This window comes from Dermacentor albipictus, chromosome 7 (assembly GCF_038994185.2).
Source record: "Dermacentor albipictus isolate Rhodes 1998 colony chromosome 7, USDA_Dalb.pri_finalv2, whole genome shotgun sequence".
In the NCBI taxonomy this organism is placed as follows: Eukaryota; Metazoa; Arthropoda; class Arachnida; order Ixodida; family Ixodidae; genus Dermacentor; species Dermacentor albipictus.
This window is the reverse complement of record NC_091827.1, coordinates 3,251,688-3,275,495: the sequence shown is the minus strand read 5'-3', so window position 1 is coordinate 3,275,495 and position 23,808 is coordinate 3,251,688. Positions and strand designations below refer to the sequence as shown.

Here is a 23,808-nt window from a genome sequence, read left to right as displayed (position 1 = left end):
GAAAGCACCACAGTGGATTTAAAAGGTGCGAAAAGTGTGTCTGTGCGCACGACTGGTGCAGAACGCCAAAGGTGCACTGTGATGTTGTGCATCACGGCAGACGGCAGGAGGCTTCCGCCGTACGTCGTATTTAAAAGGAAGACTCTCCCAAAAGAGAAGTTCCCTCAGGGAATCGTCGTACGTGCGCAAGAGAAGGGCTGGATGTCCGAGGAACTGGTCGTTGACTGGATTAAGACCGTCTGGGCAAACAGACCTGGAGGGCTGTTACAACGGAAAGCCCTCCTTGTTTTGGACAGCTTTAGGGGCCACTTGACCGACCGCGTCAAGAACCGAGTTGCCGCAACTCGTACGGACTTGGCCGTCATTCCCGGTGGCCTGACGAGTGTGCTGCAGCCGCTCGACGTATGCGTCAACAGACCATTCAAAGTGGAATTTCGCCGATGTTACTCTGAATGGATGGCTGGAGGCGTCCACGAGAAGACCCCTACAGGACGGCTGAAGCGGGCGTCGCTCCAACAGGTGTGTGAATGGATTTTGAATGCGTGGCGTGCCATGTCAGTAGAAGTAGTTGCTAAAAGCTTCAAGGTAACGGGAATTTCGAACTCCATGAACGGCACCGAAGATGACCGTCTCTGGGAAGACGCGGACGCCGAGGCGAGCTCCTCCGAGAACGAGGACAGCGAAATGGAATCCGAATAAAAACATTTCTGGCATGTCATTTGTGACTCTTGCACTCTGCTACTGTTGCATAAACAGTACAGACCTTTGGCCTGTACTGCCTGTACTAAATCGGCCTGATTCGTGTAAGGGCCGCACCTAGCAAAATTTTCGAAGAAAAAGTGCGGCCCTTACACGAGTATATACGGTAGGTGCTGCAGCGGGAGCCGTCGCAGCCACCACTACTGATGTGCTGCTGGTGCATGCGTCGGGTGTTATGTGACTGGCCTGCCCTGGTTCCGGCCAAGACAGCATTCCTAGCCCTCCAGGGGTTAAAGGTGGTGGCTGCTGGGGTGAAGGTAATTCCTTTTCACGGCCTGGCGAGCTGTTGCGGGCGGCCATGGCTTCAGGCTGTCGTGGAAGTGGCATTCGCTCCACCCGGACAACGGGGGCCAGCGTGTGGTTGTTGCGTTTTAGCCTTTCCACTGCACTGCTGTGCCTCCCTGACAGTGAGGACCCAGATGGAGCCTTCGCTGTTGACGACGGGCGCCCAATAGGCCCGCTCGAGTGTCGCGGTGCGGAAGACGATGACGTTGAAGACGACAATGATGACGACGACAAGGAGCAGTGCCCCGTCGACTTCCCTCCACCCGCCGGGTGGAGCATGGACGTGTCAGCAGTGTGGTCACCCTGACCAAAGGTGTCAATCAAAGGTGCCAAAGGTGTCAAGATATTCTACTTCCCAGAAAGACCTCAGTTGCTCGGAAACATTGGCTTCCGTTAGGCATATGTTAAAGTTCCTTATGGTTTCCGGCTTGTAGAGCTTAGGTGGACTTCTGGTATCTCCATGAAGGGTCCATCCTATGATAGTTTCGATGGCGGTCAAGGAGGCGTCCAGTCAACGAATTCTTCCGCTGATGAGCTGCCAGTAATAGTCTGCACCTACCTATAAGGATGGTTATTCCAGGCTCAGGTGAGACCTGAGCTGCGTTGATGTCAGCCAAACATAAGTTCTTGCTTTTCGACTTTGCAAGTACATTTGTTTCTGTCAATGCTGACAAGTCATTGCATATTTCGTGAACTTCTATCGCCTCTACTTCAAGTGAGTTTAAGTCATACTGGCTATGCAGTGTGACTCGTAAATGTTTGACTCCTACGACTCCTAAGTGTGACTCCTATAATATTTCAGCGGTGCTGAAAGGTTTCCAAATCCCGAGATGGTGAGCTGCTCTTCGGCTAACAAAGTGTCTTTCAGTTTCCTAGACAATTCTTCCATGATGAAGCTGCGCTGACTGCCACCATCAATCAACATTCTTACAAAGCATTTGCTTCCAGTGCCCAGAGCCCAAACTTGGGCGGTCTACAGAAGAGCTACGCACTTTAGCAAGTCTGTTGACGAGCTGGAAACAGTTGTCTGCATTTTCGTCTTCTGCTTCCATTTTGGGTCACACATCGTGGTGATATGTCGCCCCTTGCATTTCGCACAGCTTAGTCTCTTCCAGTTTTGGCATTCTTTAGCTTTGTGAAATTGTCTAGCGCAGCGGCAACAACATCCTAATTTGCGCAGTTTCTTTTTCTTCTCGTCTAATGTTAGTTCTGTTGGGCAGACATCCACCGAGTGATCTTTGTCTCCGTATAACATACAACTCTCTGAAGTCAGTTTCATGGTTAACATAGATGCAGAACCTTGGAAATGCTCAATGGATTGTCATTTTGCGGTTGAAACTTGTTCTCTCTTGTCAGAAGTTATCATTATAGTCTGTTCCAGCTTCTTACTTTAAGGCTCAAGAAGTCTAGAAGAACAGACATTTCATTTAGCCTGCCACTCGTAACAGCTGTATTTGTCGAAGACAAGAGGTGTTGAGTATAACAGAGTACCATTTCTTGCGGAAGATTCTGTATTATAGCAGTTTTCAGAAGCACTCCATATTATTTTTCTTCGACACTAAGGTTATGCAGGGATCTCATGCATTTCTGCACTTCTTCATGCAACCTTTGAAGACCTTCTAAATCTTCGCAAGAACAAACATTACGTAGGTTTAGAAGACGACACATGTGGTCGTTAACAGTCAGTGACTTCTGACCGAATCTTTCTTTGAGAAGTTCTATAGCTGTGCTATAGCTTTCGTTAGTTGTCGACAGGCCGCTGATGACACCTTCCGCTTTACCCATCAAGTAGCTCTGAAGATATTTCAATTTGTTTACATCTGTGATATACCGGTTCTGGTGAACAGTAGACTCAATTTGATCCCAAAATTCTGGCCATTTAATGGGGTCACCATGAAACTTCGGCACATCGAGCTTAGGTAGCTTAACATGCGCGTGTGCTTAATGAAAGTCATCGTTAGATGCATGCGTAGTCGTCGTTTGCTGATCGGATAAAATGCATTCAGCATGGGATTTTGCGAGGACAATAGATTCTTGATACTGTCCAACGCTTTGAAGCTCATGCTCAAGGTTTTCATCGGTAACATGCTCTTCTACTTCGTTATGAAGGTCCGTAAGCATACTTTCCTTTGTCTTCAATGGGTTAATATGGTCGGTCAGCTCACCAGATGGTGTTGGTTCCGTCTGCATAAGAGTTGTCATGTCGTTGGTGATCCTGGTGACCGCCGCTCGAACGGTAGCACACTTCCGTCGTAGTCTTTCCATGTCGTCACGTCGGGAATCGAAGGCTTCGTGATGACGTGGATTATTCTTCGATTCTGTCGCAGCGCTGTCGCGTTGATCGCGTCGGTCGGTCGTCCTCTTCAGGTAGCTCACTTCATCGTCAGTGGTCTTCAACTGTACATATGATATCCTGGTCACGGCATCATATGTTGAAAACCAGGAAGCGGAGCCAAAATAGATAGCGTCTTCTTTGTTCGACGCTTGTAAAAAGAACTAAAAAAAAATGCAGGCGCGCACTCAGCTTTACGCTCGCTTCTAACGACGTCGGCTTCTTCTCATCTTTTTCGGACCATAATATTTAACACTGGCGTTCAAGAATGGCACTGCTATAACAACTGCAAACAGGGGTCCCGGGTGGCAACTGACATATGAACTCCACCAAGGCATCACTTGGGTGGCCCCAAAAGGCACCTTTTAAAAAATGTGGGAAGGTTGCCTATGCAGCATCTCAGCTTTAGAAATCCAGAAGAAATGCTGGGATGAGATCACCACAAGCGTCTCACCATGTACATTCTGCTGGCTTGCATGAGAAAACCGCATGTCCATCAGCCTTGCTTGTTTTACGTGAAGCTTGCTGACATCCTTCTCCAAGGCATCCAGGTGCTCCGCATGGTGAAGCAGAAAAGACCCTCGTGAAAACAAGTCCACGAGGGACTGAATTATCTACAGGACCTCCTGCAGGAACAATGGTGAGGCAACCTGCCCTACCGCGTCAGTGCTGCCGTCATGGCCACCACTGTCGCTATCCGATGCAAGCACATTCGTGACAACCGCCTAATTGGTTAGAAGTACTTCGTTCCCAAATCTATAGCAGTGCGCATTCTTTTCACCAGCAACGCTGTGCATTGCTGATGATCAGCAGGCGGATAAACCATGTTCCGCTTCGGCGGCGAGTCAAATAAGGCTGAGAAACTATGTGGCCAGGAACAACTTCGATGCAACGAACAAAGACAAAGACAAGCGACTCAATCCATTCGCATAATTGCACAGGATGAGGGCCCAGCAAGCAATCTGAGAGGAGCACCGGCAGCATTAAAAATAAATAATAATAAATTATTGTGTTTTACGTGCCAACATCACGATCTCATTATGAGGCACGCCGTAGTGGGGTACTCCGAAAATTTGGACCACCTGGAGTCTTGAACATGCACCTAAATCTAAGTACACTGGTATTTTCGCATTTCGCTTCGATTGAAATGTGGCCGCTGTGGCCGGGATTCGATCCAGCGACCTTGTGCTTAGCAGCCCAACACCATAGTCATTAAGCAACCATGGCAGGTGCCGGCAGCATTGTCAGCGCAGTTGGGATGGTCTGTTCATGTTACAGAGGGCGACGCGGCACAGAGCTATGGGCACCGCCCATTCACGTTTGGAAGGGTGAAAAGGTGATGGCAGAGATGCGCGGGAGGCTGGCGTGCACCTCTCATGGAGAGAATCGCGATGTGGCACTTGGGGTGGTGGGCGATGGTGCAGCAGCTCACATTTCACTTTTTTTCTTTTCAAGGATTTCGCAATCCATCACCTTTCGGCAAGGACTCCCCGCAGCCAGACTTTGTCATTATAACCGATAATGCGGCATCGGGACATTGTACTAAGTGGGTTATTTCTTCACAGAAAACATACATAAATTGACGATGCAGCAGGATTTCTTTGGTATAACCGATATATTGTTAAAACCGGTACTGTTATAGGTGGGTTTAACTGTATATGTAACAGCCAGGAATAGTAAACATTATTTAGCATATCTTCAATAGTTTGCTGACTTTCTCTGAGGGGCGTGTGAATACCGAATAGCAGACTTCGAATCAAGAAACAAAAGCATATCGAATCGAATATCACAAAATTTTTCTAAAAATCTTATGCTTAAAAATTTTGGGCAAGAAAATACAGAGCTGCACATGTTCAGGAGTCTCCTAGGATTGCACAACAAGAATGCAGCAAGCAGTAGCACAATCAGGGAGTGGCACACCAGGCACATGACCTCCCCCCATCCCTGGCCAAGTGGGTGCACTCCTGGAAAAGTTCGGCCCACACCACTGGTAGCAAGCTATCAGTAATTTAAGTACTAGAAATCAGGATATACAGTACAGTCTATGCTTACCAAAGAGAAATCGAAATTAGTATGGCAGCCCCGATTACAGCTCAGTTCTAGTACGTAAAAGTCTGGAAAATATCTTTTTAACAATTGAATTTCTGTTGCTTAGAATCAAGTGCTTTTTTTCCCCTCTGCAACTACTTAATTATTGACGTTTCATTGTACTGAACACCAATGAGGTTCTCAGTTTAATAATGAACCTGTGTTTTGTGGCAATCTCTTATTTATTGCATAGAAAGTTTTGCTTTCCAGCTTTTCTCTAGAATAAAGAGGGACTATCCCAACTTTATGGCAGGTGGGTCATCAAAAGGCCAATCTGTGCACCAGAGGAAAGGACCGTACATCGCATGAATCTATCACCAGCGCGTTGCCGGCGTTGATGGTGAAGAGCAGGTACTGTCCATGGCCTTTCATTTTCAGGTTCTGTGCGATTTGCCACCTGTCAAAGATTCCGAAATCTGCAGGGTCACAGCAATTTGGCACGGCGCTCCCCCCCTTCCTCTGTTTATCCGCCATCTACGCTACTGCATGAAACCAGGTTGCGACACTTTTGCGCCCACCGAGTATATCCAAAGCTAGTCTTCTGAAGGATTGCTCAAAGGAAAAAAAAAAAAAAAAGGAGAGAGAGAGAGAGAGAGAGAGAGAGAGAGAGAGAGAGAGAGAGAGAGAGAGAGAGACCTATGTGGGTCAATGAATGATGTTGGGAACAAGCAGCCGCCGTATAGTGGGTCTCAAAGATGGGGGCCGTGAACAGCTTTGTTACGATCCCATGCATTCGCTTTTTTTTGCGAGGTGGTTTGTTGCCTTTCTGAATGTAGCGCAGCTGCTGTGAATAGACCTTCATTAATTCGGCACCAAATTATAACCTTAGTTGCCAATGCGTGATGAAGCAGCACCAATTAAGCCTAATGAAGCCACTGTGGCAATGGGCTGCAAGCCGTCATGGAATGCTTTTTCAGTTAATATGTTCCTATGGTTAGCTCATCAGTGATCAGTCCTGAGGTCACATGTGCAGGTTAGATTGACGGCTGTGGAAGAGACATGAAGTTAGGATTTTATGCGAATTGCGCTTTGAGGTGGGCCTTCACAGCAGCGCAGGACGTGCTGCCATCATTTTCATTGCTGTTCTTATCTCCCGGGTACTAGCGCACTGTATCCTAGGGAACTCCATCTTCTCCCCAGTGCTGCACCACCATGACGCTGCACCCCAAGGCAACATTCTCCTATGGATCCAGGCACTCTTCTCGCCCTTGTGTGTTGAAGCTCCCTTTTCCCCTTCTGAGTGGTTGCCAATTCTCCTTTTCTGAGTCGCCATTTTGCGCCGAGTAGCTGGCAAATAGCGCATGCAGAGCCAGCAATCTCTACTACCACGGTGCTCCCTCAGTCTCTGTAAAGTGCTCCGCGATACAGCGGAGAACCAAATCACCGCTGAGATTTTTGTCAGGGTCATGTTTTCTCCATTGCCGTTGCACATGCGAGGGTGGCTCAGTCCACGCTGTCATCCTCTGTTGTGTGAATGCTAGCTGCGAAGTGATCCGATTTACATAACGCGACTGATTTATCCACGATCCCGTCTGTTGTGTGACTCCAGCTTTGTCAGCATTGTTGAAGAGGGTTGAAGACAACGTGGATGACTTGTGCACCCGCAAATGCAAACTGTTTTTGCAAAGATTTGAGCGTTGTAAGCAGTTTAACGCAAACGCATTGTGTGGCTCATGAGGCAGAAAATCCGGCATAGTTATCGGCGTTGGTGTGACCGCCAATGGTCCAAAAAACTCACTGAACCCTCGACTTTTGGCGGGAATCGAGCCCATAGTTTTTTTTTGTTAATTAGGGCAAAGTTAATTAATGCACAGTTAAATACAATAGAGGAAATGAATGCACTAGAACCCACTACCATTAGTGGGAGTCAAACAAACAATCTTTGGTGATAATTAAGGTGAAGTTAATTAAGGCACAGGGAAGTAAGATGGTTAATTAATACACTTGAACCCGCAACCTTTGGTGGGAGTCAAACCCACGACCTTTGGTGTTAGTTAAGGCAGTTGATTAAGATAAAAGTCAAATAAGGCACTTGAGCCCACGACCATTGGTAGGAGTCATACCCACGACCTTTGGTGTTAATTAGGACACAGTTAAATAAGATCGAGTTAATTCATGCACTCAAACCCACAACCATTCGTGGGAATCAAACCCACAACCTTTAGTGTTAATTAAGGTTAAGTTAATTAAGGCACAGTGAATTAAGGTCCTCAAGCCTACAACCTTTGTTGGGAGTCGAAACTTCAACCATTAGTGAGAGTTGAACTTGCGATCTTCAACTGTGGCTTAATGTCTTAAGGGCCGTGCACTGGTCACAATGTTTTCCCATTCATCCGCATAGGGACATCTAAGTGCCCCTTGAATTTTTCTGCAGAATTATACACACAGATTTTTTTTTCTAGATTGCTGTAAATGGGGGTGCGGGTTATGCATGGTGGTGGGTTAGACACGAGAAAATATGGTATCCAACATGATGTGTATGCCTATAAGCGCCTAATCGGCCCGATCGTCACATATGCTTTTGCACTTTAGGAATATGCGCTGCTTTTGTTGCCATTCTCTCTGTCCGCGTTGATTGGTCCTGTTAACCCAGATGAACCTTGTACCGACAGAGGAGGACCCAGCTGACGCAGCACCATTCTCACACTGACAAAGTCCGCCACCCAAGACAGCTCATCCACAGCACGTTCGGCACTCTTTTTGTGCCAAACACAAAGTGAAACGTTCACTTGGGCGGCATCGGACATGAGAGGCTCCTTGGCATACCGGACATGTGGCACTGCACGGGTCCTTACGCCGAATATATTGAATAGTGAAAAAATCACATAGTAAATATTCAATTCGTGAATCGGCTTAGTGGAATGTTCACTATTTGATTCATTTCGGTGATATTCGAGTACTCGCACACCCCTACTTTCCATGGAGCTTCAAATAAACCTTTGTGTAAGGGTAGCTTTTTATCCCATCTGTAGCACTGCCACAAGCATTGTGTACTGGATGTAACTTTTTTTCCTGACTATGCATTCTTTTTCAATGGCTCCCTAAAGAACATATCACTGTAGCTGCCCCTACTGTGCAACCACCAAACTTTCAACTCCTCTGCAGACACTAGCACCAAAGTTCCCTTTCTAAGAAACTCCATGGCTGGACGGCTGGAGCCATTCAGGCAGTGGAAGAATCTCACCTCGTGATAGCTGCAGAGCCCTGTGCAGACTGCTCTCCGACTTGCGTCGGTCGTATCTGCGTCTCTTCAAGTACTCCGGTGCCCCAAGCGTCTTCTTTATTGATCCTCTCTCACACAGCAGGCCTCCTGCATGGCGGCCAACGTCAAGAACCCAGCAGCAAGTGTGACTCAAAGGGAGTACATATGTCAGCCAATCGGTGTTGTTTTAGAGTGTGTGCACACATGTAGGTCTCTGCTCGTCAGCCATCTCCTAGCATGCATGCGCTTCTGTGTTCCACTGCTGCTGCACTGCCTCTTTGCCCACTCAAGGCAGTGTGTGCAGATGTACACACTGAGCAAAGACCGTTCCTCAGTCCGGACATGGAGCCAGTCATTATGTGCAGACAAAATGTTTGTCTGTGAAGCCTGCTTAGTGCTAAGTGCTCGTACTACCCTGACGACCATGTCCCAATCACATTTCTTTACGAAGCTGCAACCGTTCTTTGTGGTTTGCACGTGCACTTCTGCATGAACTTTTGTTTCTTGTTTTCTTTTCCTGCTCTTTTTCACTCAAACCATGGTTAGGTAAAGCCCCTCAATCTCCCAAAGTAGCGCCAACCACTTCCCTCCTCCTCCGCTCGGCGCGACCTCGATGGTGGCGCCGCCAGTGCTGGGCCTGCCGTAGCAGACGATGGCTAACACGCTACGGGAGGAAATCCGCGGAAAAGTTCGTTCGAGCCCTGCAGAGCAGTTTTTTCAATCGGGATCTTGCTTCGTCAGTCACTAACTGGCCTTAAGAATGTCGTGTTGGAATTGCGGAAGAAATAGAGAAAAGGACCATTATTCAAGGCGTATTTAAGGCGTAAAGCGCGCGCACATTGAGAGTTCGTGTTGCTGAAACAAGATGCAAGCATGCGATGGGCTCAAACACGCACGTAATTACCAAAGTTTCAGGTTCTGACAGCATGAAAGTACATGTACGTGGTTTCGTAGGTTCATTTACGTACCTGCAGGATACTTTTGTTCGGCGGGCGCGTGAGAGATTCCGACTGCCTGCGATCGGCAATGCCTGGCAACAGGGCCGCTTTTTTCATTGCGGGGTGCTTTGGTAATCGTGACGATAGATTGTTTTTTTTTTTACAAGTACTGCTCCAGGAGGGCACATGTAACAGCTAACGGAGGCCTTTGAAGAGCACGTGACATTACAATAAAGCACGCGGCACAGGAAGTGTTCGCATGCAAAATTGGTTGCCCGCTTTCGCGGACAGCCAGTCTTATACACCCTTGGCATGCACAGGCTTTGGCGAGCCCCATCCAGCCCTGGTTCTAGCCTTGGTGTTCCCGATGCCGCTTTGGTGCCCTGGAGGCGCCGTCAATAATACGAAATAATTACATGTTGTTACAACTAGTAAACAAAATCTATTGAAGAAATACAATTGCACCGAGGCGCCAACTTCTAAAACAGCGCGTCCGCACGAGAATTATGAAACGCCAACGAGGAATTTACCAGCCCACGTACAACTCTACGGTCAAAGTACATGTTAAACATCCCTTGGCAACCTAGATAAAGTTATCCGGAGCCATCCACTACGACCTCCATCATAGCTTTAGTCGATTCGGGACTTTAAAAATGTTAGTCACCACAAACCAAATCAGTACAGGCGGGCGTACATTCGAATAAGCTAAAAGACTGCATCCATAAGTCATAGTGAGCCTTGCAAAAATGTCGAGAATGTGCTAACTTCTGGTGCAGCTCAAAACACACCCTGTATAAAGTCACTTTTATGTCACAGGCCAGCTGCAGATGCATGCACTTTCACCGCAAGACGAAACTACATGAAACAAAGACAGCACATTCGAAAAAAAAAAAAAGACACCTTCAACGCACTAAAAACCACGCAGAGCATGAACACACACACTTTTTCGAAGTGGAAGGCGTGAAATAGGCTCAAAAGAAGAGGTTGTGAGGAGCCGTGACACTTACTTCACAAAGCCGCGCGTTCTTTGCAACTTCCTCGAAGTCAGCACGCCCAATCCTGTGACTCTACACTTTTCTTCTTTTTGCGTTGCACCAGAGGAGGAGGGTGAGCGGGGTGGCGGAAAGATCTAAGAATGGAGCTACTTTTTGAAAATTGAGGGGCTTTATGGTTACGGCTCCCTTATCAGAACGGTTCCCTCATTTCATATCATTTTATTACCCTCAAGTGCATACACATTACAGAGGGGAGTGGTACATAACATATAGAGATAATTAACAAACACAATCAAGATTAACTAAACAAAAGCCAATACAGAAAGCCAACTACAAGAGCAAAATAAAGAACCAAATACATGTTAAAGTAGAAGCAAGTGACAAAAGAATAAAGGGTGATAAGCAACAATGATACACAGTGATAACAATGATACAGAACTCAATGCACTGATAACTGTCTACAAAAAGAAAAGAGAAGATGATGAAGAAGGTAAGAAAGAACAAAAAATTTTTTTAATGGGGGATCGGCATCAAGATATCACACGAGAGATAAACGAAATGAGCTGTGATCTGGTATTAATGCTACAATGGGCAGAAAGCGTACTCTGTCGATGATTGGGGTAGAAAAGAATGAAAAAGGGCATTGGTTTTACAACTGATGACATTTACTATGTAAGAACGGTTAATGCGGGACGAGCAATAAGATAGTTGTGAAATGAAAGCAAGCCTCAATTGGTCATGATGATAAATTTTGTGGAAGAGGCAAAGGCGAGATACTTTCCTACGAAGCTCAAGAGATGGCAATGATAGCATTGGTTTCATTGAAGTCATGCTGCTAGTACGGTTATAATTGGAAAACGTTAAATGCACCAAATTATTCTGGACCACCTCGAGTTAAGATGTGAAGTTCGTGAAACTGTGGTCCCAAATTGCAGAAGCGTATTCTATTTTTGTGATTCTGAACTCTTGTTCCTTTGCCCGGCTATTCATCATTATGTTTATCTTCTGCATATTCATCTTCAACCCCACTCTTACACTGTCTCTGTTAAGGTCCTCAACCATTTGTTGTAATTTGCCTGCATTGTTGCTGAATAGAACAATGTCACCTGCAAACTGAAGTTTCTTGAGATATTAGCCATCGATCCTTACTCCTAAGCCTTCCCAGTTTAATAGCTTGAATACTTCTTCCACGCACACAGTGAATAGCATTGGAGAGATTGTGTTTCCCTGTCTGATGCCTTTCTTTTTGGTACCTTCCTCTTTTTCTTGCATAGAATTAAGGCAGTTGTAGAGCCTTTGTAGATATTTTTCAAGGTATTTATGTAAGCGGTCTGTACTCCTTGATTACATAATGTCTCTATGACTGCTGGTATCTCTACTGAATCAAATGCCTTTTCCTAATCCATGAAAGCCATATAGGCAGGCTTATTGTACTCTGCGGATTTCTCAATAACCTGATTAATGACATGGATGCGACCTAATGTAGAGTATCCCTTCCTGAAGCCAGCCTGTTCCCTTGGTTGACTAAAGTCCAGTGTTGCCCTTATTCTATTGGAGATTATTTTGGTAAATACTTTATATAATACTGGGACTAAGCTAATGGGCCTATAGCTTTTCTATTCTTTAATGTGTCCCTTTTTGTGGATTAGTAGTATAATGTTTGCATTCTTCCAGTTTTCTAGGACCCTTGCAGTCAATCGACATTTCGTATAAAGAGCCGCCAGTTCTCCAAGCATTATGTCTCCTCCATCTTTGATTAAATTGACTGTTATTCCATCTTCCCCTGTCGCACTTCCTCGTTTCATGTCTTGCAAGGCCCTTCTGACCTCGTCGCTATTTATAGGAGGAGTTTCTGCATCCTTGTCATTACTATTTCTAATGGAGGTATCCTGACTCCTCTGGGTATTGTACAGGTCAGTATAGAATTCTTCTGCTTCTTTTTCTGTATCTTCGAGATTGCTGATGACATTACCCCGCTTATCTCTCAGTGCATACATCTTGGTTTGTCCTATGCCAAGTTTCTCTCTTACTGATTTCAGGCTGCATCCATTCTTGACGGCTTCTTCAGTCTTTCTCACATTATAGTTACGAATATCACTCATTTTCACCTTGTTGATGAGTTTTGACAGTTCCGTGAATTCTGCTTTATCTCTTGAGTTGGACACTTTCATTATTTGTAGCTTCTTTATTAGGTCCTTTGTTACTTCGGAGAGCTTGCCTACTGGTTGCCTTGGTGCCTTGCCTCCCACTTCAATTGCTGCCTCTGAAGCCAGCCTAGTTACAGTTTCATTCATTACCTCTATGTCATCATCATAATTTCTCTGTTCTAAGGCTGCATATTTGTTTGCAAGTACCAGCCTAAATTTGTCTGCTTTTACCGTTACTGCCTCTAAGTTAACCTGTTTTTTCTTGACCAATTTTACTCTTTCTCTGGTCGAACTGAGGTGAATCCTAGCCTTCACTAACCTATGATCACTGCATTTTACCCTACCTATCACTTCTACATCTGCACTATGCTGGCATCGGCAGAAAGTATGAAATCAATTTCATTTCTTGTTTCACCATTAGGGCTTTTCCAGGTCCACTTCCTGTTGCTACGCTTCCTGAAAAAGGTGTTCATTATTTGAAGCTTATTCCTTTCTGCGAATTCTACCAGTATCTTTCCTCTAGCGTTCATAGAATCGACACCGTAGTTGCCGATTGCTTGTTCACCAGCCTGCTTTTCCCCAACTTTTGCATTGAAGTAGCCCATTACTACAGTGTGCTGAGTTTGCACTTTTTTCATCGCTAATTCAATATCTTCATAAAACTGATCTACTTCCTCATCGTTGTGACTGGATGTTGGAACGTAGGTTTGTACTACCTTTAATCTATACCTCTTATTAAGTTTGATTACGACTACAGCTACCCTCTCATTAATGCTGTAGAATTCGTTAATGTTGCTCGCTATGTCCTCATGGATTAGGAATCCTACCCCGCATTGCTTCTTATCTAGGAGACCTCTATAGCAGAGGACCTGTCTGTTATTCAGCAATGTATAAGGCTCACCAGTTCTAATCTCATCAAGGCTGATGATATCCCGAACAATGTCTGATAGTTCCTCAAAGAGTCCTGCTAAGCTAGCCTCACTCGAGAGGGTTCGGGTGTTATACGTTGCAAGGGTCAGTTTCCATTGGTGGCCTGTCCGGACCCAGAGATTCTTAGCACCATCTGCTGCGTTACAGGTCTGACCGCCGCCTTAGTCAGATGCTCCGCAGCTGCTGGGGACTGAGGGCCATTGGGTAATTGAATGAGCCATGTGGGAGGGGGTGGCCGAATACTGCATCAGGGAGGCCAATTCCTGTTCTGGTGAGGAAGTGTCTTGCTGAAGCTTAGTGGGCATTCCTAATTAGGTTCTACCTGGATTAGTATAGCCCCACTCACTTTTGGCATTTTTTGCTAGTGACAGGCGTCACTCCAAGCCTGCAGATGTTATGCACTGGAGGAGGTGAATTTCAAGCTCACCATCGTAAAAACAAAAACAAAAAACAAAAAACAAGACAAAAGAAACCTCTTATAGCAGGATTTGAATTTTTGACTATGGCAACCGAGCATTCGACATAGCTCAGTCAGATAATCCCACAGGCAGCGAGGCTACCTTATCGCCGACAAGTACAGCCCCGAGGGCCCTACGTTCCTGAAAATTTCCTTGATTTGTCCGCAATAGATGCCTTTAGCTGATAGCGATAGGTAACTCAACATAGAACGGTCTCTAAATGGTTCTGGCCTCGTGGTTCCAGACTCGCATGTGCGCAGTCGGCCGTGAACCCGGCTAGGTATAAGGCATCTCGGCCGCCTTTGACAGCGCTTAGAACGTGAAGCTCATAATGCGCTACTCTCATTTAAAAATGATAATAACAGAAATAATGTTTACTATGTGCTCTCTTTGACTCCAAAAGGGGCGCAGAACAAGTTACGGACTGCGCAAAAAGCGATGGAACGAAGATTGCAAGGCATGACATTAAGAGACAGAAAGAGAGAGGTTTGGATCAGAGAGCAAACAGGTATAGACGATATTCTAATTGACATCAAGGGAAAAAAATGGAGCTGGCTAGGTCATGTAATGCGCAGGTTAGATAACCGTTGGACCATTACGGTTACAGAATGGGTACCAAGAGAAGGGAAACGCAATCGAGGATGACAGAAGACTAGGAGGAGCGATAAAATTAGGAAATTCACAAGCGCTAGTTCGAATCGGTTGGCGCAGGACAGGGGTAATGGGAAATCGCAGGGAGAGGTCTTAGTCCTGAAGTGGACATAAAACAGGCTGATGATGATGATGATGATGACTGTCTTGCACACAGTCAGTTTAACAGAAACAGGTGCTTCAAAAAGTTCTAGCACAAGCAAACAAGCATGCAACAGCTGTTGTTAATTATGTAATCGATATGATGCTTCAAGCTAAAATCATTAGTTATATAGAGATCTAGGTAAGTACTTGTAAGAGGTAACAGGATCTAAAGGAATATTATTCAATTCATAGCAAGCAGGAGTAGTGAGATTAATGCATAATACTCGCATAACTTGACATTTTTTAACATTTAAGTCCATGGCCCAGGTATTACATTATTTAACTATACTATTTAGGGCAATTTCTAATGCAGAAACATCGGTAGGGTCAGCTGTTTCACGATTACACAGTCGTCTGCAAATAAGTGAATAGCGGAAGTCACACAGTTAGGGAGGTCATTAACATAAACTAAGAAGCGAAGAGAGACCAAAATGGACCCCCGTGGTACACATGATGCGAGAGCTGTTAACAATGAAGTGTTATTGTTAGCGAACACGTACTGCAACTGTCTTTTAAGAAACAATTCAATACAGCTGAGAAGACTTACCTCAATATTGGGGTACCTGAGTTTAAGAAGAAGAAGGCAATAATTAATTTTGTCAAATGCTTTAGAGAAATCTAGGAAGATGCAATCAGCTACAGAACGATTGACAATAAGTGTGAGCATGGAGCAAGTAAAACACATTAAGTGAGTCTAGCAAGAGTACGACTTCCTACAACCATGTTGTGTCGAATTAAAGAAAGAGTTCGAATCAAGGAAGCTACCAAGGTGTGAGCAGATAACAGGTTCAAGAATTTTGGAAGGTATGCTGGTACGGGAAATGGGGCAATACTTTAGGGGTGATTGCTTATTACCTGATTTATAAAGTGGAATCACATTCGCCAAGTTCCAATGCTCGGGAAGAATACCAATAATTAATGATAGTAGAAATATTTTAGTTAGAAAAATAGAGGAATACTGTACATCTTTTTTTTTTTTTTTAGGAATCTTACATTTCTACAATCAACACCAGAGGAACATGAGGGTTTCAGTGTGTCAGTGAGCTTTAGAATCTTGGTTACACCTATGACTATTGGCTGCATACTGACGAATTGGGAGAACGGATATGATGGCAATGAAACATTGCTTGTGGAATACACACGTAGTTCAAAATAGAAGAACACTCTTTACTAGGCACAGGTTAGCCATTCTGGTCGACTAAAAAAATCTGCGTGTTGCTGTAGGTATTAGCTATGATGTTGCAAAATTTCCTAGGGTTACTGATAAGCATGGAAGGGAGTGTGTTTTTCAGGAAATAAGATTTTGCACAAGCGACAGCTTGACTATAGGTGTTGGATGAGATAGTGTATGCATGCCAATGTTGCTCGGTTTGCAGCAATTTGGCGACCTGAAATAAGCGCTTTTTGCTGTTAGAAAGCCAATCTAAATACAGTTAAGCCTCGATATAATGAAGTCTGTAAAATCGGCAATTTGCTTTGTTATAATGAAATTTCGTTGAATCGAAATTCAAAATTTTATGGAAATAAGTACAATCACCGATCAATTTTTCTTATAAGCAAAGAGGCGACAAAATTTTCAGAACTATTGGGCAATCGAAAAAATCAAAGTTTAATGAGAAAACAATTAATTTTGATGAATTTGGTAGTCCGCAACAAATGATATGGTCTCATGCCACATCGACGATATGTTCACATCGGCATTATGAATTAGGTGACGCCAGCTGCGCTTTCGCGTGCACTCCGCCCTGCAGCTGTTGGTGTCGCCTGCACTGGGACGACACTGTCATGAAAAGCGCCGGAAGCGGGAAGTGAATGCTTCGTCTGCCTCTTGCTTCGATGGGTCACAGAAACTCGAGATTATGCGATCTCCAATGCTATACGTGCAAGAAGAAAGCTTGCATGATGACACGCTGACTCAGCATGTCCACTCTTTGCACACTTGGCAGATTACCTCAAAAGCAGGGTGCGCTGCTGCATATGCGTTCAGCCACGCTTACAGCCATGCACGGCTATAGCCGAGACGAGTGTCAGAAGTTGAAATGTGTGTAAACTTACCCCTGACTCCCCAACCCCCAACCCTGGCCTCTCGTGTGCGCTTGATCACGCTATTGCAATCTCGCTCCCTCCCCCTCTTTCCCTTTGCTCACATGGAAAGGCAGCACTCGTGAAGCCACCATCTTTCTTGTCTCACCCTCACACACTTTCACTCCCACTTTAAGCACACAGTGTGTGGGGTGCGATAGGATTTTATTGCACTTAGACTTTATACAGAACATGATGCAGTCACATCCGCGGTCGCTCTTGTCGCGCGGCACCTGATTTGATAGGTGCGCTTGCAAGCAGCTGCTCGTAATTCAGTCATTTGACCATGTGCGTCCGCTGAAATTTCAATTTATTTGAGAGTTTTAGTTGGGCGTCTGCAGCAGCTCTGCATATGCAGGAAACCCGCGGAGGTGACACAGCGCATGCACGTGCAGTAAGCAGGAGGGCACACAGCCTCTTGCGTGCGCGTGCCCCTTATCAAAAGCTGAAGAGCGTACGATGCGGGCTCTGCAAGCTTTGTTGGACATTCTCGCGTGTTCTCGCATGTCCACGAGAGCGCATTTTTCGATATGCTCCTTGCCGAAGATATGACTCCGGCTTGTGGTTTGACTTCATGGCAGCTGATACAGTAAACTGTTAGTTGTACGAACGTCGGTTTATCGAATATTTCAGAATAACAAACTTTTTAAATATCCCCGGCAGTTTTCTTATAGATTCTATGCAAAAATGTTTCCCTTAAACGAATTTCGGAACAGTCGATATTTCAGTTTAACGAACTCACTCAGAGGACCAAGGCTTGCACTGCACTGCACTGCAGATGCAACCGATACCCGCCCTCATCAAACAGCCGCTCCAGCGGCAATGTAACATCGCCGGCGCTACAGCGCCCCTGGGGAAAAGTGGCGGCGCAGAAAACGAACAGTAACGAGGCATGGCCTTCGAGGCCGCACGCACAAAATGAGCAAGCATGTAGTGTCAGAGGGCATGAAAAAAGTAACATCGCTGGCACTTACGACGCCGCCAGAGCAAAGCGCCGATCTGTCGCACCACAAACCACATGGTGTGTTTTTTTTTTTTTCCGACAGGCTAGTCGTGGCATGGTCGTCGTCTCTTTCTTTCCAATCTCGTCGGTTCCGTGTGTGCCCACAAACGACCCACGTGGTGTGTTTTTCATGGATATGTACAAATTCCATTTCACACATTTCTAACACTATGGATGCCATGTTTTTGCTCCATGAATTGCACTTCAAACTTTTGACTCTGTATGCCATGTCTTATGTTGGTCTAGCGAATATTCAGTTTAATGAACTTTCAGTTAAGTGAACTGTTTCCTTTGGTCCCTTGAAGTTCACTCAAGTGAGAGTTCACTGTATTGGCTATACAGTCTCAGAAGCTGGCTTATGATGGCGGTGAGCATCACACTACCGGCTCCTGCACATGCAAGCCAGCAATCCCCTTGACAACTTTTCTGTCCAGCCAGCTATTTCCGTTTTGTGAGCTCACGCTTCGCTACATACGCACTACCTCGCATGCTGCGTGCATGAGTGGTTGCGGACACCCAACTAAAGCTGTCTCAGCATTCCTTCGCGGTGGCAGTGACATTTCGTTATATTGAAATTGCATGCAAACACATTTCGTTATATTGAGGTTCTAAATACATAGTGTTCTATGGACAAGAGGTTATAAAACGTAAAATACTTCGTTATATCGAGAATTTCATTACATTGACGTTCGTGATATTGACGTTTAACTGTATGAGTTAAACGATGGTGCGTGTATTTATTGGTATTGTTTTGGGGGAATGTAGGCTTTTTTAAGATTTAAAATTACCGTATTCAATCTAACGCACACTTTATGTCCGACAGAACGGGTCCGAAAATTGCGTGCACGTTAGAATCGAGTACGACTCTAAATCTGCATTACCATATCAGCATCGACATTTCAAAATGGCTGCCTCATACGCACTTTGAGCCAAGCTGCCGTAGCTTTCTTCATATGCTGTAGTATGTGTGCTTAGGCAATGCTTCCTTTGGCTTAGGTTAGTGCACCATCTGTATTCCCGTTTTCTGCGTTTGATCTATCAGCATGGAAGTGCTGACTGCAAAGACATGCAGAGATCATCACAATGTCGCAATTAAAAGGAAAGCGATCACTTGTGCGGAGATGGACGGGAATCGGGCCGCATCACGGACGTTCAGAGTTCCCAAACTTGTGTGCGGGACTGGTGCAAACAAGAGAGGCATTCTACACCGGCAGTACAAGGTGGCAGTGCAGGCCCCTATTTTGAAAGCGATCTGCTACAGAGACAAGAGTCGACGCATCTAAGTGGACCGCACTGTGTTCTCGTTGCTTAGTTCGTGTCGAAGAGAGAGGCAGCACAAAAGTCGATTCCCTTGCTCCTGCTAATTCACTTCCTCACTGCAGAATTTAAAGAGTTTCTGCAGTCATTGAGTATGATGTGTTCATGTTTGCTTGTGTGAGCATGACACCATGCTTGTTAATTTAGTTAGTAAGAGAATTTTAAAAAGTTTATACGGCCGATAAAACCACTATCCTTACTTTTCGTATAGCTGTCTAATAATTTGCTATCGTAATCGATGTTTTGGCGAAACTGCGACTTTTTTTATTTATCGCCACTTCAGTGTAGTGGGAGTAAATTTTGCTTTTTTCCAATTGAGAGAAAGTTATATTTCTGTATGAAAGAATGAGGTGCGCGGTACTCTAAAGCACTTTTATTTTTTTTTAGTTCAGGGCAAATGGGTGCACGTTACAATCGAGGGTGCGTTAGAATCGAGTAAGTACAATAGGTTTGCAAACAGGTTTCAGTTCGCTTGGACAGAACGATATTCAGAACTACCAAGATAGTTATCAAGAAAAAGTAAAAGTTCACTACTGATCCTTTCAAGGTTTGCCTTATTGTAGTAAAATATAACCTTTTGTTTTTTCATGGCTGGGGATGTAATAAAGCATAGATCAAATTGAAGTAAAGAGTAATAGTCAAGTGGAAGCATGAAAGTTATCGCGCCTACCATATCGGAGTTAGCGGTCAGAATTAGGTCAAGGTTTACAGAGCTGCCGACAATGTGTGTGGGATCATCAACAATTTGAGTAAAATTGTAAAGAAAGCAAGTATCAAGGAATGCTTGGAAATGTGAAGAATATGGTGTGCAACATAGTGGTGCAGATGTCCAGTTTTATTGTTGGATAATTAAACTCGCCTAGGAGAGTTACTGGGGATGATGGGTATCGAATCAGGGCAGACTTAATTGCGTCATGCAGTTCATTGACGAACAAGATATCTGCATAAAGTGGACGGTACCACACACTGATTATGTGTGTTTTATTTTTCAAAATTACACCCCACCAGAAAGATTTGATATTACATGCGACATTAATGTGGGACGATGTGAGACTAACAGAAACAGCGAGCAATGTTCATCCCCCTCATGTTGCCATCCCTGTCACAACGACAGATACTGAAAGGCTCGGTATGAGTAAAAATTTCACTGTCACCTACACGAGCATTTAACCATGTCTCGGTAAGTGCTACCAGGTCAGCATCGCAAGTGTTGATGGCTATGCTGACATCGTCTATTTTGCCTAAAACACTCAAAATGTTATTGTTAAGGACAGATACAGGGCGTTGATAACCACCACCCCACCCCTCTCCAATTGTTAAGAAACATGACGCGAGTGATTCAAACCCAAACTGTTTCCCACGGCGCATGCACCAGCAGTTTCAGATATACCAAGCCGCACACATGCTTTTAAGTTGAGAGACACGCTATCGGAAAAAGAGCAATGATGCAGGCGGGGAAACTCGCTAACTGTGTCTGTATTGGGGTCATAAACATATTGCTTTTGATTCACAGCGAGTTTATTGTAGCAAAACTTCAATGTTGGCGATCTAAGCAAAAATTTTGCGAATGCAGTTAGCCTCTTGTGAGTGAGCCTGGCGGCTGCACAGTAGTCATTGGAAACAGAAATTTTGCTTCTTTTCAGCCTCACACAATGCGCGATCACACAATCTTTCGTTTTTAAATTCCAAAATGTCATTATTACAGGTCATTATTACAGGTCGGGCCTTATCTTGAATAAAGAGGCTACCAAGACGGTACCGCTCGTTGTATCATTTCAAGTCTGAATTCGGAACAAATATTTAAGGACTGTAAATTAAGCACTTTTTTGAAAATTCTTTCATGCATCTGGGGTGCAGGCAACTCATACATACTGTCATTTTGGCCGAGCTCCAACACCAGTTGCTTGGCGTGACTGGGAATGACAGCGCTGAAGCTTTCAATGATGGCTCGCTTTAGCTGCAGGCACCATTCACGCTTCTGCTCGAGACTGCGAGCCTGCATGCATGTGGAAACATAGTCAACATCATGAAATGCATCATGTGCAGAGCACTCGCTCAACTCCCCCATTTGAATGCTACTTCGAAGATAACTTGGTCAAAGCCTCTGCCACTTCCAAGAATACTCTATTTATATAGTCAGAAATGCACACTCCCTGCCTCTACAGATGCAAGTCGTGCAAAAAATAATGAACAGACGGACGGACGTTATGAGTGTCCCCTTTGGAACGGGGCGGTGGGTTGTGCCACAAAGCTCTTGCTATTATACTGCCTAATGTCTTGCCTAAGTTAAACAATAAAAAAATAAAAAAATAAACACTATGATCTCCCACACCCCAATTTTCTGATCCCCACTTGTTAACTGTGCTTTTGTATGTCTTCGTTTTTTTGTCGTTTCCCTACTTTTCATCCACCAATTCTCCAATCGCCTCTTACTAATGCCTATTGCGGACATGTTTACTTTTCCATTGCTCCCGCTGAACTCAAGGGTTCAAAGAGGCCAGTGGTGCCTAAATCCACCGCTGGGTAGAAGTCTTCACATTCCAATAACACATTCTCCATAGTTTCCCTAGCTTTACCGCAGCAAGCACATGCTTCTTGTTCCTTCTTATATCTCGCTTCATAGGTGCGTGTTCTAAGACATCCCGATCTCGCTTCGAAATGTAATGAGCTTCCCTTTAACTTATCATAAATTGTTTCGTGCCTGATTTCGTTTTTTCCTCATAAGTAGTTACTCGTGGCAGGATTCCCTTCCATTGCCACCACCCATAAGATTATTTCAGCCTCTCTGACTTTCCGTTTGACTGTCTTTGTTGCTGTGTTGCCCACCCTACAGGCAGCACACTTGCTGGTAAGCTTCCTAGTTCTTTTCCTCCACATACTAGCTACGCCATCTATGGAGAGGTCATCTAAACATACAAAAACCTTTGAAGTAAAATTTCTGACTGCACGTTGAGCAAATGTCCCAAGTGCTCAGTCACGGTAGGGCAGCCATGGCAAACAAGTGTGACAAGTCCATCCACACTATGACAGATGCACAGATTTATTAATACTTGATGAGTTATGAATTGACAGAAACCAACATAGGAGAACTAGTTTCTAGTAGCATGAAATGTCCACTGAACCAATATGAGGAAAAAAAGCCCTCAGCAGGGGTTGTGTATTGTGTAGCAGTTAGAAAAGAAACCTGGCAGTCATAGGATTAAGAGGAAGCTTTAGCTCAGGAGCTCTTACTAAATACATGGTGACGGAGAAGTTTATTTTATTTATTTATACAAGTACCTGCAGCGCCACAAGGGCATTATTGCAGGGGGGGACAAATTGAAGAAAAGTGAACATGTGACAAAATCTTGATACAGCAGAGCACAGATGGTAAAAGTAATAAAATACGTAACATAGATGAGTCGTCTCGACGGCAAAACGGTCTTGTGAAATGCGGTGCAAATTTGCAAGACAGAAATGGAAAGGGTACACTATAGCATGAAGTGCAATAAAGTGCAATGAAGTGCATGAAGCAAGTTGTTTTGCTTTTAATCCACTGCGCCAAGTTTATGAAGTTTGTTGCATTTAAAAGCGAAACTGAAGATCTACTGTAAAGGTATTGAAAGTTGGGCAAGTTGGGAGCTAGGCATTATGAAACTGCATCGTGCACAATAAACGAGACACAAGGCGGATGCAGCGGTGGCGAAACACAAGGCGGATTCAGCGGTGGCGTAGAGGATACAGCGGTGGCGTGGAGGTAGAACACCCGCCTCGCGTGCAAGAAGTCCATGGTTCGAATCCTGGTGCCGGCAATTTTCCACCAGAATAAAAAAAAAAAAACCCGCGTGTTGATAAAATTGCATAAACAGGCCTGGAGTGTGGCCTGATCCTGGTGACCAGAACCAGTAACGCACTCCCTCATCAGAGCAGGATTGTCCACCCTGGTGCAGTACTTGGCCACAACCTCCTGTATGAACAACACAATCAAACCCCGGCCCTCAGTCCCCAGCATCTGCGAAGGAACTGACCACGGCGGTGGTCAGACCTGCGACACAGCAGAGGGTGCTAAGAATCACTGGCTCCAGACAGGCCGCCATTGGAATATGAACCTGGCAACGTTTAACGCTAGAGCGTTATCTAGTGAGGCGAGTCTAGCAGTGCTATTGGAGGAATTAGAGGGCAGTAAATGGGATATAATAGGGCTCAGTGAAGTTAGGAGGCCAAAAGAAGCATATACAATGCTAAAAAGCGGGCACGTCCTGTGCTACCAGGGCTTAGCAGAGAGAAGAGAACTAGGCGTCGGATTCCTGATTAATAAGAATATAGCTGGTAACATACAGGAATTCTATAGCATTAACGAGAGGGTGGCAGGTCTTGTTGTGAAACTTAATAAGAGGTACAAAATGAAGGTTGTACAGGTCTACGCCCCTACATCCAGTCATGATGACCAGGAAGTCGAAAGCTTCTATGAAGACGTGGAATCGGCGATGGGTAGAGT

General features: G+C 44.9%; 1 protein-coding gene across 3 annotated transcripts in view; it reads right to left on the bottom strand.

Moving 5' to 3' along the window:
* GEFmeso (Guanine nucleotide exchange factor in mesoderm) overlaps window positions 1-23,808 on the bottom strand; it is a 380,310-nt gene that overhangs the window by 33,198 nt on the left and 323,304 nt on the right. For all 3 annotated transcript variants that reach the window (XM_070521522.1, XM_070521521.1, XM_070521520.1), the window contains 2 exons: window positions 21,204-21,327; window positions 8,649-8,774 (listed from right to left, as the gene is read on the bottom strand). In XM_070521522.1, coding sequence (XP_070377623.1) covers window positions 8,649-8,774; window positions 21,204-21,327 — 250 coding nt within the window. The remainder of the gene's footprint in view (window positions 1-8,648; window positions 8,775-21,203; window positions 21,328-23,808) is intronic.